This window comes from Muscardinus avellanarius (assembly GCF_963383645.1).
Source record: "Muscardinus avellanarius genome assembly, chromosome: 3".
NCBI lineage: Eukaryota > Metazoa > Chordata > Mammalia > Rodentia > Gliridae > Muscardinus > Muscardinus avellanarius.
This window is the reverse complement of record NC_137788.1, coordinates 108,920,208-108,938,870: the sequence shown is the minus strand read 5'-3', so window position 1 is coordinate 108,938,870 and position 18,663 is coordinate 108,920,208. Positions and strand designations below refer to the sequence as shown.

Here is an 18,663-nt window from a genome sequence, read left to right as displayed (position 1 = left end):
ACCGCCTTTAGAGCGTGAGAGCCACCCAAAGTGCCTCACGTCATACCAGGACGGGGGCACAGACCAGAAGTACAGTTTTTTTGTGTGGACTTTTCTGATTGTGTGTGTGTGTGTGTGTGTGTGTGTGTGTGTGTGTGTGTGTGTGTTTTGATCATCCAAACAAAATCCAAACAAAATTCTTGAAGCAGACGGTGGTGAAGTTTGGACAGTGAATCATATCTTATTCTTTCTTTCCCCAGTTTTGGTTGATGCCACTTTTCTAGTGGAGATGATCTATGCTGGACCAAGGCCTGGGCCAACACATCCTGCTAAAGTTATGAGCAGTATTAAGTCAAATAAATGAAAACTACATTTTTTTCCCTTGGGCACATAACTGTTCTCATTGTCAAAAAGTAATAAATGTCAGTAAAGCATTATAAGAAGTTACCCTTGGCACAAAGGTATTTTGGGGGTGATTATTGTGATGGCGATGATTTTAATAATTATGTTTGCTCTCAAAAGCTTCTAATCTAGACAAAACCAGATAAATCCAGTCCCAGAAGTGGGGCTGGTGCTGGTCAGTGTGTACGTCATGTCATGTCACGGAAACAGACATGCTGAGCCCCTCACAGGACACCTCTACCATTGTTTTCCGATGGGAGCGTATGGGTTTTGTTGTTGTATTTGATGCTGTAGAATGCAAGAGCGTGCAGATAATGAGAGCATTATATCTTTAAAAGAAACCATCCACTCGGCATCTCCTCGAATGCTGGCTCTGCTTTCTCCGTAGGCCCAGCTCTTTGCCTTCGCAGGGCTTTCACTTTGTTCCTGTGGAGGCGTGGGCTTGGATTTCCTGCAGCAGACCAAGCCCAGGTGAAGGAATTTCCAAAGGAGATCAGCAATTTATTTTCAGATACATGAGTTTCAATTATGCTAATACTGTCAACCTTTGTAAGAAACTTTCCTATCTAGTTCAACCAGTAATTGAGCATGATGTCTAGGCTGAGCTGCTTTCAACATGCTACTTCAGTGTTTCAAGTTTTTGCCATCATCACTCCTTTTTTTCCCCCCTAACGATTCCCAGTGCAGTTTTAATAACACACACACACACACACACACACACACACACACACACACACACTCACTCTCTCTCCCTCCCCCCCTCCCTCCCTCTCTCTCTTTATCAAGGCCCTTTATTTTAATATCTATGATTTTTATTTTTATATTTTAATTTTTTTGTGTGTGTGGAACTGGGGATGGAACCCAGGGGCTTTTCTACCTCTGGGTTATTCTCCCAGACCTATTTTATACTTTATTTGGAAACAGGGTCTCACTGAGTTGTTGAGAGCCTCACTCAGTAGCAGAGGCTGGCTTCGAACCTGCGCAATCCTCCTGTTTCAGCCTCCCAAGCTTTGGGATTACAAGCATGCGCCACCACACCCGGCCTGATTTTTGTTTATTTACTCCCAAGAATCAGTTTTCTTTACCCTTTGACCATGATCTTGTCTTTAAGGGAAAGAGTGTTTTTTGTCTTGAATTTGGGTTAGACATCATTTTTTTTTTCCCTCTGTGTTATGTACTGGTTTTATTATCTGTGATTCTAGGGCGATTTACATGAGATTTTGTAGTGTTTGCAGGGCATTCTGAAACTATAGTTTCCAATTATTCATGAAAAAACTTTGTGTACCTACATGAATGACTACTTTTTTTTCTTTTGGAGAATGGTTATTCAGAATCCACAAAGAAATACTGTGTCTTACCATCTTAAAGTTGAAAGAAATGAAGATTTTTCTGGAGCTACTCTTACATTCAGGTTTGGTTTGATGTTGTGTGTATTTTTTTTTTTTTTTTTTTTGCGGTACTGGGGATGGAACCCAGGGGCATTTTACCCCCAAGCTACACCCCCAGCCCTATTTTTTATTCTTTATTTTGAAATTGGGTTCACTGAGTTGCAAAGGGCCTCACTAAGTAGCTGAGGCTGTCCATCAACCTCAATCCTCCTGTCTCAGCCTCCCGAATGCTGCACCACCACACCTGGTGGGTACAATTATTTTTGAAGTAGGAATCCTTTCAGACCAAACCAAAAGCCTTTCAGATAATTCTGCTTTCAGACACATTTTGGACTTCAGAACTGTGAAGGCGGTCATCTACTTGTGCTGGGAACAGAAAGCAAGCTCCCATACCCAGTTTTCTTTCTAGAAATCTTAAGTAATTTTCACTACCACTAAGGCCCCTGTTCTCGGCCTCCGGTGGTTCACATTTTCAGCGCTCCATTAAAGACTAATAAAAGTTTGAGAAAAAAGTTGAGATTCTGTGTGTGGAGGATTTTGCGTGCATGCATGCGTGCCTTTCTGTATGTGTTGGCTAGCTTTATATTTTTGAGGAAAATGTGATTAAAAACATAATCTTTGTATGGGTTGGTCCATTTGAATGACTTAGGGATGAGTGAAGTTAAGAAGTACTCTATATATTAGGAATCTTAATTTATTTTTAAAATCCTTTGAGTAAATAGCTCAACCTAGTGGTTCTCAAACTTGAAGTATAATAAAGAGTCTTTTAAGGTGTAAAGATCCCATGGACTCTTGCACGGCGCCCTTTGGCATCTGTTAAACAGAATACGAGCACTGAGCAGTTGAATACCTTCCCTATGCCAGTTACTGTGTTGAACACTGGTTTATCGGAAGGAATAGTTTTGTCTGTTTGGGGAAGACAATCATAATAAAGATAAATGAGTCATGTGACCTGTCAGGTTATGGGAGCAGGGTCTTCAAGACTGTTTCCCAGAGAAAATAATATTTGAGTGAAGGCATGAAGGAATTTTAGGACTTAGCTCTAAAGAGAGGGTGGCAGAAGTGTTTGGGGCTGAGTGTACGGCACGTATGAAGGTCAGAGGTGAGGAGTGGTGTGCTCTAGCATGTCCTGCAAGCTGGAAGATGTTGAGTCTGCAGGAGTGTAGTGCATAAAGGAGAGGTGATCGTGACACAAGGCCATTTCTTAATCTGTTTTGAATACAATGCCTCTGGTTCAAAATCTAAGAATCCAAAGATCTTGTTAGGTCTATAGGCATAGTTCAGTGGGAGAGTGCTTACCTAGCATGGGCAAATCCTGGGTTTGATTCCCAGTGCTAAAAAAAAAATAATCTAATATACCTCTACATTTTAGTAATCATAACTGCCTTTATATGTATTTAAATGGACAAGACATGATGCAGTAGTTTAGAGAGTGATTTATTAGGATAATAGACCTTTGCATTGAGTCTGCAGCCTAAACCTTGGGAACAACTGCCTTATCAACACATTTATTTTTCCCTATTACTGTGAGGGTGCGTGTCATAAACTCCTATGACTAGGGTGTGTCTATCATGTTTTTAATCACACAAAGATGTTTTCTCAGGGTACAGGGCAGTGAAATATGCTAAGGCACTGACTGTGCACTGGAAGCTGGGTAAAGACCACCTTCTGTTAGAGCAGCAACACGAGGTTGTTTATTTTTTGCAGTACTGGGGATGGAACTCAGGGGCATTCTACTTCTAAGCTGCACCCCCAACCCTATTTTTATCCTTTATTTTGAAATAGGGTCTCACTGAGTTGCAAAGGGCCTAAGTAGCTGAGGCTGTCTGCGACCGACGGTCCTCCTGTCTCAGCCTTCCATATGACACGAGTCTTTTAACAGTGTTTGTGAGTCTGGCCCACCTTTCAAGTGAAGATTGAAGAGCCTCTGCTCAGCTCAGCTTTGGAGTTGTGATGAATGAGCCCAGACTGTAAACCTGAAGATAAGGGCATTTGCAAAGTTCTTGTGTCAGTAAAGCATGGTTTTCCACCGCAGCGGGTCCTGATCTAACAGTCTCCGGTGGAGAGGAACGCCACTGTGAATGGGCAGCTTTGATGCCCGACCACTCCAGCTCCCCTTGGCTGGGATTTATTACAGGCAGTGTGCACACACTGCTTTATTCAGTCGAGGGGCAGAAAACCTGAACACACGCAGACCAACGGGGCTCCAGAAGACAGCACCCCGCCTCTCAGTGCCCCGCAAGGCTCTTTCCTGTGGGAAACTTTTAATTTGGAAGCATTCAGCCTAATGTGGAGACAGAGATTAACATTTTCTGAAATACTTCCACAAGAAAAGCAGAAATGTTCTGTCCTGACAGCTGAATTTACATAGTAGAAAAATAGGCTGCCCTGCACTATTTGGTAGTCTTTGTGTACCAGTTGTGATGAAAAGTGTGTGTGTGTGTGTGTGTGTGTGTGTGTGTGTGTGTGATTGTATGCTTTTGTTTCCTTTACATCAAACTAAGGAGGTCCTAGAAAGTGTGTTTTACCACAAACAGCCCTGTCCTATATACTAATACTTTTTTTTTTAGTTCTTTTTGTTTCTCCTTGCTGAGTAAGCTATAATGTTTCCTTTTTTTTAAAAATGGGGGTTGGGGTTGAGAGTCGGAGGGGGAGTGGGAATGGTCTACAAATCAACAATTCTTTTTCTTCCCCTCCTTACCAGGAAATTAGCTGGATGTCTTCATGCAGTTTTTTTTTTTTCTCTTTTCTTGTAAACTAAGTCAATAGTTAGCATAACAACAGTTAGTTGCCTTTACACAGTGTTACAGAACTAAAAAGTTAACCCTGATGAGACTGGGAGCGGAGGTCGAGGGCGGAGGGCCGTGAGGTTGGCAGTGGGCTGGGCTCTTGAGTGCTCGCCTCAGCCTCAGCGTTCGCACTTGATCCACTGGCCCAGGGGCATCGAGAAATGTGTAGTGAGAGCCTTGAGAATGGAAAGTTACATAGGAACTTTCACTGGGCACAGCCAGCTTTGGCTGTTAGCAATTATTTTTATCTATTTTAATGGGGGGGGGCAAGAAGGGGCAGGAAACCGAGCTGGTATTATGGTCACAGGAAAGAACAGACTGATTTGCGGCCTTTCAGAATGCAGACCTTTGTTACCGACTGATGCTTAATTTGGTTTCTGGGTTGTGTTAGTTTTTCCCTTCGCTCTTACCTCATTTACCTTAATGACAGCCCCCCTCCCCCCAGAGCCCAGCGAGGGCAGGCTGCCACTGCGGATTGGGGGGCCCGAGAGGCCCAGAGCAAGAAGAAAGTGGGTTGAAAGCAGAGTTCTGTTTAAAGAATTTTCTGCTGGAAACTAGCCCAGAGGGAGTAAAGAGGAGCTTTAATGAGGAGCAGCTGCAGGGCCGGCACAACCCACATGAGACATTTTTTTCCCTTCGTTCCACATTCTGTATGGTTTTTTTTTTTTTTTTAAATCATGATTTTGAAATAGCTGTTTTGTAAAGCATGCCCTCTTTTCTTCTTGTATGTGGTGGGTTTTTTTTTTTTTTTTTTTTTTTTTTACTTTGTTGTTGTTTTAATGGCCAAATCCTTAACTTAAAAAAACAACCCAAACTAAAGAGACTGAGCTGCACAAAGTCCTGGATGCATCTGGGGCTCAGCCTGCTACCACAGAACTTTGGGTGGAGCAAACAAAGGGCGGGAACGCTTCTTTCCTGCTGGACTCCATCGTCTTGGAGGGACCCAAGCTGCTGCCCTGAGTTAAGCTTGTCTCTAGATGAGTGGCAATTTACTCAGGAAACTGGAAGGAACAGACTTTTCTGCCCCATATTACTAGGGAGACTGATCCTGAACCACAGCCACTGCCAGATGGATTGGAATCGCTGTTCATACCCCAGCTTCCTGGAAGCGTGTGGAGCGCATGCATGTCAAGGGCTCCAGGCGGGTGATGTGCAAGTCTGGATCTCATCTGCGTTACTGAGGGGCTGTAGAGGTGTCCTTTCTCATGGAACGCTTTCTCTCGCCCTGCCCCCCACCTCATTCCCCAGTGTGTGTTTGAATAGTAACCGTGGAAAAGTGGATAAGTCTGCTTTCAAAGTGGCAAACTTTTAAAGGAAAAGTCATAACTGTATATGTGCGGACCTGATTAGTATTCATATTAATTTGTGAAGTTACTTTTTACAGTGACACCCCCAACTTTTTTTGTGTTCACAGTCTCCCCTGTGAACCATGTTCTTTTAAAGCTGGAGAAGAGGGACCGAACAGAAGGAAGACTCTGAGAACCATTAAAATAACAGATGAATTCCCCACCGGAGGGAGGTGTTCTCATAGTTTTGGGAATGAAAGGAAGCTGTTAGATTTATTTGGTTGTTTTTAGAAAGCCTTTACGTACCTCTTTGATTCAAGCTTGGTGCTGGGCAACTTAATGGAATTATATATAAATGTGTGAGGGGCTTGGATGTTTATGTAGTCATGTTTCTAGCCTCTAACCAAATTCAACTTGAGTCATTCTGAGAAAAAAATATCTTGTTTTTGGGAAGAGTCTCACTTCCCACTCCCACTCACAGGGTATATGGTATCCTTATGGTAGAATTCAACTGGGATATGCAAAGTTGAATGAGCTCCTGCCTTAGGAAATGGGACTTCTTTACTTGTAGCTGTCTCATTGACTCATTCATTACTCCTCTGTCTCCCCAAGTCCATGACTCTGCTTAGCTTTCTGAGTGTGAAGGAAAATAATCCTGCATCCCAGGACAACCCCTGGCTTCATGTGGCAGACACGCATTGAGAGTTGGAGGGGTTTTGCAGCAGATTTGGATTGAGAAGTTGATTGTATCCTTCCTGTGAAATTTTACTTGCCTTGGAAGGAATAGCTTGATAGCCCATGACATTCAAGGACACCTCACAGGGGTTCAAGATATGTTTTTTCCTGCAAGCACCATCTCTATGGGAGGTGGAGAGAGACATGGGAAAGACAGGACAATGGCAAAGGGAAGAAGAGCCACGTGGGTGGAAGCTGTGATGACACGTCACCATGTCTGCTGCTGGCAACATCAGGGCGGGGTGAGGACTGGGAGGAGGCTGAGTGGAGGGTGCAGATACTGAGTGGGCTTTGAAAGCATGATGGAGGAAAGGCACAGAAGGGGCACACACCGGCTAGGGAGCATAATACTCTTCATCGGACATTAGAAGATCTTTATGTTAGAGTTAGTAGACAAGATTGTGGAAATAATCTGTAGCATTTGGGTTATAGATTAAGATGGGTAGATGGTTGGGTAGGGGCAGCCCAGTGGGGTTGAGCTTATAAAGAACTTCAGTTTGAAAGGCTGGTATGGTACTAATGCTAGTTTCTAAGCAGAAGAGAGATAAGATCAAAATTATGCACAAGAAAGATTATTCTGTAGATGGCAGCATTTCAGGGGAATTTCCAGGCTAGGGGCATGGGAGGTATGGATGGGATGCTGGTGCAGTTAAGAGGACATTGTTGACTGAATCTTGTTGACTAATCTTGGGTAAGATTCAGTTGTTTGCTTTCAATTAAGTGCTATTTTATTAGAAGATCTGTTTGAACATAGGGATAAATTTGTAGATGATGCAAAACTGGGGAAATTTCTAAGCTCACAAATGACAAACTTGGGACATGCCAGTTGACTTGGGTGCCCTTATCTGTACAGTAGGAGTTCAGATTAGTTGGATTCTAAGGTACAGAGCAGAGCTAGACTCTGTCATTATAGGAATTTAGTGTAAAAGTTGTCGCAGTAAAATTTGGGCTAAAGTTTCTACATGACACATTAAAAAGAAATAAATGACAGTTCTAATTACAAAACATAAGATACAAGTATAAGATGAGAAAAAAATAAGGCACAAAAGTCGCTTATGTGAAATAAGACTCTGAGCTTCTTGGCTGACTGTGTTTGCAGTAGCACCTAGTAGTATTTTGTGGCTCCTAAGAATGTGGACATGGCTTTAGGCTGAGGTAGTAGAAACAGTGTCCCATCAGGAGGTGAGTTTAATACCATGGTGTGTAGGTGAGAACACACATGTTTATCATTTTCATCTTGGATCCTACATTTTAAACATTTTGTGATGCATTGGCATCGTCCAGTTAGGGCATGGGTAGGGTGGCTCAGTGCTGAAGTTCACGGTCTCTGAGTCTTATCTGTGTGTGGATTCTCTCTCTAGCAGCCACTAGCTGTGAAATCTTAATCTTTCCTTTTTCTGTGTGTGTGGTACTGGGGGTGGAACCCAGAGGCTTTCTACCTCCGGGCTGTACTCTCAGACCTATTTTTAATTTTATTTGGAAATAGGGTCTCACTAAGTTGCCGAGAGCCTCACTAAGTAGCTGAGGCTGGCTTCGAACCTGGCTTTTAAGAGACCCCGTTTCCAAAAATAAAAAAAAGTATAAAGTAGGTCTGGAAGTGTAGCCCGGAGATAGAAGGGCTTCCAGGAACCCCAGTACCACCAAAAAAAAAAAAGTACAATTCAGTGGTTTTAGTGTATTCCCAGAGTTGTGGGACCCCCACCACTCTCTAATTTTAAAGCATTTTCATCAACCCTAGGAGAAATTCTCAATTCCTTAGCAATCACTGTGCTAAGAAACTTCAGTTTGAAAGGCTGGGTCCAGCAGCAGAGAGATAAGATCAAAACTATGCAAAAGGAGGATTATTCTGTTTTGTTTTTTTGTTTGTTTGTTTTTTGTGGTACTGGGGGTGGAACCCAGGGGCTTTCTACCTCTGGGCTATCCTCCCAGACCTCTTTTATACTTTATTTGGAAACAGGGTCTCACTAAGTTCCTGAGAGCCTCACTCAGTAGCTGAGGCTGGCTTCGAACCTGCGCGATCCTCCTGTCTCAGCCTCCCAAGCGCGGGGATTACAAGCGTGCGCCACCACGCCCGGCTAGCAAATAGCATTTACTATGCACTGGCTAACATTCTAAGATATTTGCAACGATTAAAAACCTGACGAGGTAGGCACCACCATTAAATCTGTTTTACAACAAGGGGATTTAGTGTTTTGCCCAAGTTTACAGTTAAGTCAATGGTGTGGCTGGGATTGAAATCCAGATGATCAGGTTCTAGTGTCTGCACCCTCATGGCAGGAGCAGTGATAATAAATTCAAGTACTTACAAAATTCTTACTGTTTGTCAGGCACCTTGCTGCATGTTTGTAGAGGAGGCTGGAGATCTTTTTCTCAAGATATTTTAGAAATGGCTCTTTTCTTGGGTAAAAATCACCTTCTGGTGCCTTGATGAGAGTAGGGGAACAGCCAGCAACAAGACGTCTCGCCTGAGGCTTTTAAGATGATCAGAACTTGTATCAGAAAGGAAACTGTGACTATGAATGATAAGGAATTCAGTTAACAAGACTTGTCAGAACATGGTAATAAATTATATATAACGTAAGAGGATTAACTAAAAGTGACTTTAAATTGTGAGTGGAATCCTTAGAAAATTGGAGGAATTAAAGTTTCATGGGAAAATGATCGCTTTTCCAAATGTTTAGTGTCAAGTATTGGCAGGATGTGCTAAAGTAGATAGATGGGAAACTGAACCAGTGGGCTGGAGTGGTGTATTTTGGAGTCAGTCACCCGTAGGTGATGGTTTAAAACCAAGCGAGTAATGCCCATAACAATACCAAATGCATGTGAGAGAAAAGCACAGTTTGGGCCAGACTTAAACTTGAGGAACCAGCCATCCAGACTCTGAGGGCTTTGGGAGAGAGGAAGTCCAGGGGCCAAGGGGAGGAAGATGAGCCTGGGTGTGGCGTGCTCAGCCCTCCCTTCTGTGGGAGCAAGAGTTTCCTTAGGAACCAGCCTCAGAGGGACCACTGAGCCCTGCAAGGGGAAAGTCATTGCTCAGAACTTAGTTCCTAGGCAGTCATTAGAATGAAGGTTGCAGTTCAAGGAGGCAAGTAAGAAGCAGCTGAAAAAGAAAGAGAAATAGTTGCGGAGTGAGTCATAGTTGGTTGTGAAGGAAAAGGAATTTGGAAAGGGAAATGGGACTTACCAAAAGAGTAGGTTTAAAGAGAGTTATATGTGTGTTGAGGTGAAAGTAAAGAAATGAGCTGATGTCCAGCCCTCTAGGTCGATTTCTAGGTCTAGCTTCACAGTAAGAAAATATGTGGTCTGTACATGGGCTTTATGAGAAGTCTGTTGTACATCATATCTAGGTATCATCTTAGAGTAAAATCCTACCCTCCTCTTTACAGTGGCCTAATGGTGCCGCACGGTCCGCATCCCAGTTACAGCTCTTATCTGTCTCCTGCTTCTCTTGCTTACTCCCTCTGGCTTCGCAGCAGAGGCCCAGGTCTCTGCCCCTCAGCATGCCGGGCAGCTCCCTATGGTAGGGCTTCGCCCGAGGTGTCCTCTGCTTTGAACACATTTCTCATAGTTTCCTGCATGGCTAGTCCCTCACCTCCTTCCAGCCTGACACACATTGCCTTCTCAGTGCTGTGACTTTCTCTTTAAAACTGAACTACCTCTCGTTACCCACTCTGTGCTCCTATCTCCAGCTTCCCTTCCTGTTTCATTCTTCTTTGAAGAATTTGCTCCATCAAATACATTATCTTTTACTTACTGACTTACTGATTTTGTTTTTGTCTTCTTTACTAGAATTTAAACTTCATGGGTGCAAGAATTTTTTCAGTATAGTCATCTCTCTGTATCCATGGGGAATTTGTTCCAGAACCTCCACAAATACTAAAATCTGTGAATTCCCTTACTTAAAATGGAACAGCATTTTTCTATAAACTACACACATCCTCTCATATACTTTGTTATCTCTAGATTACTTATTATACCAAATACAATGTAAATCCTATGCAAATAGTTTTATACTACATATCTAGGGAATAATGACCAAAAAAAAAAAAAAAAAAAAGCTCAGTACAGATACAAATCTTTTTCCAAATATTTTTGATCTGTGGTTGTTGAGTCCAGGGATGGAGGAACTCGTGGAAACAGAGGGCCAACTACTAGAAAGATGCCTGGCTTATTACAGACATTTGCTAAGTATTTGTTGTAAGAACAAATGAATATTGTGAGTTTAATGTTCTTTGTGGAAATGGGTAGAAGGAGATTCTTCATCATCATTAATGTCATTATTAAAAAGCATATTGGGTGCTATTAATAGACCCTCTATATTCTGTACTCCGGGGTTGGCACAGTTTTTCTGTAGAGTGCCAGGGAGTGAGCAAGTACTTCTGGGGGCCACGTGGCCTCATTGCAACCACTCCACTCTGTTGAAGTGCAGAAGCAGCCATTGACCATTTGCAAATGAGCGAGTGCATCTGTATTCCAATAGGACTGTTCTTGGACACTGAAGTTTGAATTTACATAATTCCCCAATATTACCAACTATTACAATTTTTTATATCCCCCAACCACTTGAAAATGTAAAAAAAAATTCACAGGCCATACAAAGACAGACAGTATACCAAATTAGACCTGCAAGCTATATTTTGCTAATCTCTATTGGTCTTTTCAGTATATCTTAGTTGAAACATTTTTCCATGGTTGGTAGAGAGCAACAATGTGAATTATATAGACAATTTTGTTTTTATGTGTGTGTGGTACTAGCAGTAGAACCCAGGGGAGTTCTACCTCCGAGCTACACCCTCAACCCTGTTTTTTATTCTTTATTTTGAAACAGGGTCTCACTGAGTTGCGAATGGCCTCACTAAGTAGCTGAGGCTGGCCACAAACCTTGATCCTCCTGTCTCAGCCTTCCTAATGCTGGGATTACGAGTGTGTGCCACCACGCCCAACTCTTAAGTAGATAATTCTGAAATACTTGTGTTTGGTTTCAGAAACTTTCATGTCCTTCCATTTTTGTTTTCCTGGGAACCTTATGTCTTCATTGTGTTTAGGATGCTAATATTTAAATGAATTTGTATTCTCTCAGCAGATGCCACATGGTGATGCTGAGGGTGGTGCAGTAGTTTAGGAGCAGAGCCCACCCAGGTTTAGAAGTTTGCCATTATTTACAAGGTGAATAGTCCCCATGTGGGAGAGTCAAGAGTTAGCCAGGCCTAATTCCCAGAGGACTGTCGCTGTAAATGAGAATTGTGTTGTAGTTTTGAATGTCATGCGCAACACATTTCTTGAATAAGCTGCAAGTGCTTTTAATAATGGAATCCAGGGTTAATTTTAGTTGTACCACATTGGCACTCTTTTGCTTCTCTACTTAAGAAAAAACAAAAGACCAAACAAAACAACACTCAATCATCAAATCAAGCTGTGATTTGGAAAAGGCATCCTATTTCTCTTGGTAAGCACAAAGAAGGGAGAAAAATGTTTCTCATTTGCAAAGCTTTCTAATCTTGATAAGATTTTTTACCTACTTGTATAAACAGATGTCTTAACTTTGTGAGAACACTGATAGGGGGCAGTTTACCCAAGGACACAGTACCACTCCTTATAAGATCCTCTGACCTTCAGAAGTGCACACTCCTCATTGTGACCTTCCTGAAGCCTTTATTTTCAGGACTGCCAGCTCCCTGTGCACTGCCTTTCATCTCTAGCTCGACCTATTCATGAAGATGCTCAGAGCCTGAGCTGTGCCTGCTTTGCTGTGCTGACCTTACGGAGCTCTGGGAACTGGTGGGGAGGCTGTGGCTGAGTACATTGCTGCCACCGGAGCTGTAATCAGCTCTGTTTTCTCCCCAGCTGTTTTGTGACTCTTCACTTCTTCTGAGCATGTTTTTAGTTCCCTAACAGCTGCCTGCCTTTTTTCCCCCCTTATAACTCTGATCCTAAAGACCTCACCTGGCCAACCAATCGCTAGGAACTGTCTTGGATATGACTGGCACAGACAGGAAGGAACCCAGCATTCCTCCAGGTCTCCGGTGTGGGTGGGTGTTCAGGACCATCAGCATGCTGGTGCTGGGGTGCAGGAGGACATGACAGGCCGAGTTGAGGGGCCAGACTCAGAGTGTGATTTAAATGTGTTATCTCTGATGTAATGATGATGGAACAGCCTTCTATATTCCATTTTTTATCCTTCAAAAAGTAAAGTGGAGAAATTGATGAGACCAAGTAGCTAGGTCTTTAGCCAAATAACAAGATTTATAGTTAGGATCAAAGTCTTTGTGCTTCTTTTAAACACTCCTGAGAGGTCTCTTTTAAACAATCTCTTCATTATGAAAATGGAGATTTTCCCGTGTCTTTTAGATGTTTTTTTAAGAGAAAATTGTCAAAAATATTACCCACAATTTGGAATAATTGTGCAACCTATGAATTAAGAGTTGGCATATAAAAGTATTCTTTGATGCCGCATCATAGAAAGTATTATAGGATGTTTTTCTGGAACTGTTGCTGTCCTTCACTTTGGTGAATTATTTCACTCCTTCACTTCACCCTAGGTATTTTAATTATATTTTGTGCTTTTAAAATCTACTTTTAAAATAATATATTTTGGAGTCCATCCAATTTGTAAATACCCCTTTAACTGTTCCCCATTTCTTTATCTCCTTCCCCTTTCTCTTATAGTCCCAACCACCCAAATATAACCCAGAAAGCTATGTCCGGGCCCACTGATGTTTCCATGGAAACAAGAGAAAGAAGGACTTAACTATTTCTTGATACTTAATTGAGAAAAACACACAATGTCATATGTATTTTAAATTGGATAGATAAGAAGGTTGAATATATTATCATGTGAAAAATCTTAATTTTATCAAATGGCTTTGTTAAAATAAGAAAGTTATCCGAGCGTGGTAGTGCATGCTTGTAATCCCAGCATTTGAGAGGCGGAGACAGGAGGATTGCAGGTTCATGGCAGCCTCAGCTACAGAGTGAGGCCCTCCGCAACTTAGTGACTCCCTGTTTCCAAATAAAGAGTAAAAAATAGAGCTGGGGGATGTATCTCAGAGTTTATAGAATGTCCCAGGATTCAGTCTCCAATACCACAAAAAAATTAAAATAAACAAGAAAGTTGATGATTTTCAGCAGACAAGTACGAGCAGTGCTCTACCACAGTTGCTGTTGCGCCATCCCAGCCTGCACTTGGTGAAAAGCTGTGGTGCTTTGCTTTAGGCCGAGGGCCATGCTGACTGGCCACGGCAGACCCTGCTGACCACCCGCCTGGCACTGTCACTTGCCGAGACGCAAGAGGACCTTGGGGGGATGGTGGATGGAGTTTTCTGAGCACTCCTCCTAACGTGGGTGCCTTTACAGGTTGTACCATCAAGTCTCCTGATTCAGTTTATTGTATTCTTGAATGGACTGCATTGTTTCACCATAAAATTTTTTACTCAGAAGCTGAGCCAGGTGTTTTAATGGAATTTCTTTATTTCATACAGATGTCCAGAGGGCTTCTTGGGAGAATATTGTCAACATCGAGACCCTTGTGAGAAGGACCGCTGCCAGAATGGTGGGACTTGTGTGGCCCAGGCCATGCTGGGGAAAGGCACCTGCCGGTGCGCTCCGGGGTTCACGGGGGAGGACTGCCAGCACTCCACCTCTCACCCCTGCTTTGTGTCCCGGCCCTGCCAGAATGGAGGCACCTGCCACATGCTTAGCCGGGATACCTATGAGTGCACCTGCCAGGTTGGCTTTACAGGTAACAGACGGGGCTCAACTTTCCTTATTTCGCATCTTTAGGTTTTGGTGCCTGGCTCCTAAGCGTTCCCTAGGGCTGGCTCACAGTTAACATTCTGATAATTAACTGGAATGTTTCAGACAACTGTCCTCAACTTCCTTTTGAGAATTTTAAGGGGCAAACAAGGAGAAATAAAAGGGTCAAATACTTAGAAATATTTGACTGCTTGAAATACATATATCAGCCGGGCGTGGTGGCGCACGCTTGTAATCCCTGCGCTTGGGAGGCGGAGACAGGAGGATCGCGCAGGTTCGAAGCCAGCCGCGCGCGCTGGCTTAGGAGATCCTGTTTCTAAATAAAAATATAAAATAGGTCTGGGAGTGTAGCCCAGAGGTAGAAGGGCTTCCAGGAACCCCAGTACCACCAAAAAGAAAAAAAAAAAGAAAAAAAAAGAAATACATATATCAGGATTAGAGATCAAAATTAATTCATGTAGGGACTTCACTGTCACCAGAAGAAAAGCGGTTGATGCTGTTGATTACTTCTTAAAATCTCCCCTCTAGACATTCAGGCTTTCTGAACTCTGGTTGCTCCTTTCCCCCTTTATCGCCTTGTCCATATCCATGTAATTTTTATGTTCTTTGAGCCATATTGCAGCTGTCTTTGGGGAACCTCATTCTATTTCTTTAGGTTTACCCCTACCTGCACATCCAGCCTCATACTTCTAACTATCTTAGAATATTTCCTTAGCAGTCCTACGGGCACCTCAAACTCAAAGTGTTGATATAAAAAGTGACACCAGTGTACACTCTAAATACCCTAACTAGAAGTGTTCTCTACTGTTCTTATCTGTGTAGTTAGTTACCTGTCCACCCTCTGCATTTCTTTTTGCCTGACTACACCTCTCCATTTCTACTTCTCTGTAGTTGAGGACCATGGAATCTCTCACCTGGGCTTCCTGAGTAGCTTACACCTGATTCTCTTTATCTCATTCACCCATCCTGTTGTGCAGATCTAACAGACTCACCTGTTTACAGTGTCTTGTGAGTTTTCAACATCCACAGAATAAACTGCTAGTGTTTTTGCTTGACCTCCATGGCTCATCACCATCTAGGCCATCATTTCATAGCCTCCCTTCCCCACACGCTTCTCGGCCCAGCCACACCATTTTTTTCCTGAAAATGTCACATTTTTTTTCCTGAAAATGTCACACTTCTTCTTGCCTTCATGTGGTTGCAAACACCTTCGCCTGGAATGTTCTTTTCTGCAATTAGCGACTTCCTGATGTCTTAAAACTTGTCTTCCTGACCCTTTCAAGATTCCTTTAAGCAGTTGGTTGCGAAGTTTTATCATGTTTGTGGCATGTTTTAATTGATTTTTTACTGGTCTGTCACCTGAATAGAGTTTGAAAGCGAACAATTTGATGTTTATTAAATTCCCTAAGAAAAGGAGAACCATTCGACATTTTGCCCCTTGCCTTGAACACTGAACTAGTAGTTCTAGTAAATCAATAGACTAAAAATTAAAAAAAACAAAAACTCAAGCCAGGCGTGGTAGCACACGCTTGTAATCCCCGCGCTTGGGAGGCTGAGACAGGAGGATCGCTCAGGTTCGAAGCCAGCCTCAGCTACTTAGTGAGGCTCCCAGCAACTTAGTGAGACCCTCTTTCCAAATAAAATATAAAACAGGTCTGGGAGTGTAGCTCAGAGGTAGAAAGCCCCTGGGTCCCATCCCCAGTACCACACACACACACACACACACACACACACACACACACCAGACAGGACCAGGTAGTTGGGAATACTGTTCTATTACTTTTTCATCAGAATGGGCTGGTTGGAGTAGAGGGTAATTAGAATGAAACGCTGCCACCATCAAGACCTTGATAATGATGATGTGATCCGCTGAAGAGATGTGGTTATGCAAGTGATTTCTTCCTGCAAGGCAAAGGTTAGGGCATGCCCACTGAAAACACTTTAATCCTGACAGATGGAAATGGCATTAACGTCACTATGAAACAGTCCCCGGAATAAAACATTTTCATTTGCCAAAAAAGGGTCCCTTCTTGGTGTTTTGCACGATTCAGGTCATCTTTATACATTTACCATCTACATTGTTCACTTTAGGAATCATCGCAGGTCAAGTTCATAGTTTCTCTTTTTCTCTTTGGTACTGGGGATTGAACTCAGGGACTTTCTACCCCTAAGCTACACCCAGCCCTATTTTATTTAAATAAATTTTGAAACAGGGTCTCACTAAGTTGCTGAGGGCCTCACTAAGTGGCCGAAGCTGACCTTTGGTCCTCCTGTCTCAGCCTCTCAAGTACTGGGATTACAAGTGTACACCACTATGCCCAGCCATACTTTTGATTTTCGTGTAAGCCCTGTACCTCATACACATTTATATTTCTTTTCTGCTCTGAGCAAATAACTCAGTGAAATTAAAGAAAAAAATAGACACAAAAATTGCAGTTCCTTTCTTTCTGCTCAGCACCCTTAGATATATGTGCAATGCCCAATTTTGTATTTTGCCTTTCCCTTTTGATAAGCAGAGTATCCCTGTGTGCTCATGTGATATGTCTTTTCCCCTTTAGCAAAGTTGTCATCTCTTATTTGCTTTTCTGTGGAGTCAAAGACTTGGCACTGGATTGAAGCATTAGCAAATTGAGAGAGTTCTCATCCCTAGTTTAAAAAATAGAAGACAGACTAATGAAAACAAAAAGTCAATTGAATACCAGATTCACTAGAATCTGGGCATATTCCTTCCTTGCTTCCTCCAGAATGTGCTCTGCTTCCTGTGGACTCACACCTTAGCATGCAGAGTCCTCCTGCTACTAGTGCTTCTGCCTGGGTGATCCCCCAAGGGTTGCCTTTCCAGACCTCTGTCCTCACAGCAGCTTCTGCTTTTGTGTTTTTTAAATTTATTTTTTGTTATGTAAGGAGCCAGAGAGCCTTCGCCATCTCCAAACACAGCTAGCAAGACTACATTTAACAAAATGTTTCCTAGAACTTGTGTCTATGTGTGTTGTGTTTAAAGGAAGTAGAGTAGTAGTGGCTTGTTGCTATCACATGAGAGGTCCACTTAACAATGGCATTTTGGGGAAGTATACGGTTAGCAGACACAGCCTGAGGGTACAGCCTGGGAACCCAGCCCCTGCTGCTTTGGCAGCTGGTATCATAGAAGTAAACAGCACAAGTGGGGGTGGGGGCACTCAGTATGACTTCATGGAGGTGGTGACTGTTGAGCAGACTTGTCAAGGTAAGGGAGAGTCCGCTAGGTAAACAAAAAGGACACTGGCATTTGAAAGAGAGGAACAGCTTGTGTGAAGACAGAACGGTGTGAGAGAGCAGATGGCCCAGACCCTGTGCCACAGGACTGATGGAATCCTGTAGGACTGGGCTTCATATGACAAACCCTCACGCCCTGCCTGTGCTCATTCCACTGTGCTTTGTGTTTCATCTGTGGGCCTTGGAGAGTTTCTGGGAAGTACTCATATTAGATAATCCTAAGGAGGCCTTGGTTTGTCCTTCTGTAAAATCAGAGCACGTAGGGGTCACCATACAAAAGGGCTCCTGTTGTCACCTATTGGGTGGGAAAGGGGGTGTCATGGTGGAGCTGGCTCCCATTTCTATGAGCAGGACTGAATTCTGTTATCCTTCCTTTAGGGAAGCTGTGCCAATGGACCGATGCCTGCCTATCTCATCCCTGTGCCAATGGAAGTACCTGCGTCACTGTGGCCAACCAGTTCTCCTGCAGATGTCCTGCAGGCTTCACAGGGCAGAGGTGTGAGACTGATGTCAATGAGTGTGACATGCCAGGACGCTGCCAGCATGGTGGCACCTGCCTCAACCTCCCCGGGACCTACCAGTGCCAGTGCCCCCAGGGCTTCACAGGCCAGCACTGTGACAGCACCTATGTGCCCTGTGCGCCCTCCCCATGCGTCAATGGGGGCACCTGCCGGCAGAGCGGTGACTTCACCTTTGAGTGCAGCTGCCTTCCAGGTAAGGAGCTCCCCAGCGTTCTGGGGTTGAGGGACAAGCCAAGTGCAGGAGGAAGGTGGGAGGCGGCTTGTGTGGCCCAGTTGCTCCTCTAGGAAGTATCCCAAACCAGAGAGAAAGGGAAGTGAGATTTCTGCATGGGGTGGGTTGCTGATGAGGGAGGAGTTTTATGGGCCCACAGTGGTCCATAAACTGAGCAGGGGGTAATTTAGCATGTCAAGGTTTATGATGATGAGTGGCTAGGAGATTGTTTATTGTCCCTTTTGGAGAAATAATGAGAAGATATAAGAGAAATAGAGTGCTGGGAAAGGGACAGGCAGATCTGCAGTGGAGAAGAGCATGGTGAGAATTAGACATCGTGTGTGTACG

The 18,663-nt window shown here is 43.4% G+C and overlaps 1 protein-coding gene across 1 annotated transcript in view; it reads left to right on the top strand.

Moving 5' to 3' along the window:
* NOTCH2 (notch receptor 2) overlaps positions 1–18,663 on the top strand; it is a gene marked incomplete at both ends in the record, with an annotated part of 128,467 nt that overhangs the window by 37,507 nt on the left and 72,297 nt on the right. The window contains 2 exons of the mRNA XM_080691514.1: positions 14,058–14,317; positions 17,962–18,297. Coding sequence (XP_080547640.1) covers positions 14,058–14,317; positions 17,962–18,297 — 596 coding nt within the window. The remainder of the gene's footprint in view (positions 1–14,057; positions 14,318–17,961; positions 18,298–18,663) is intronic.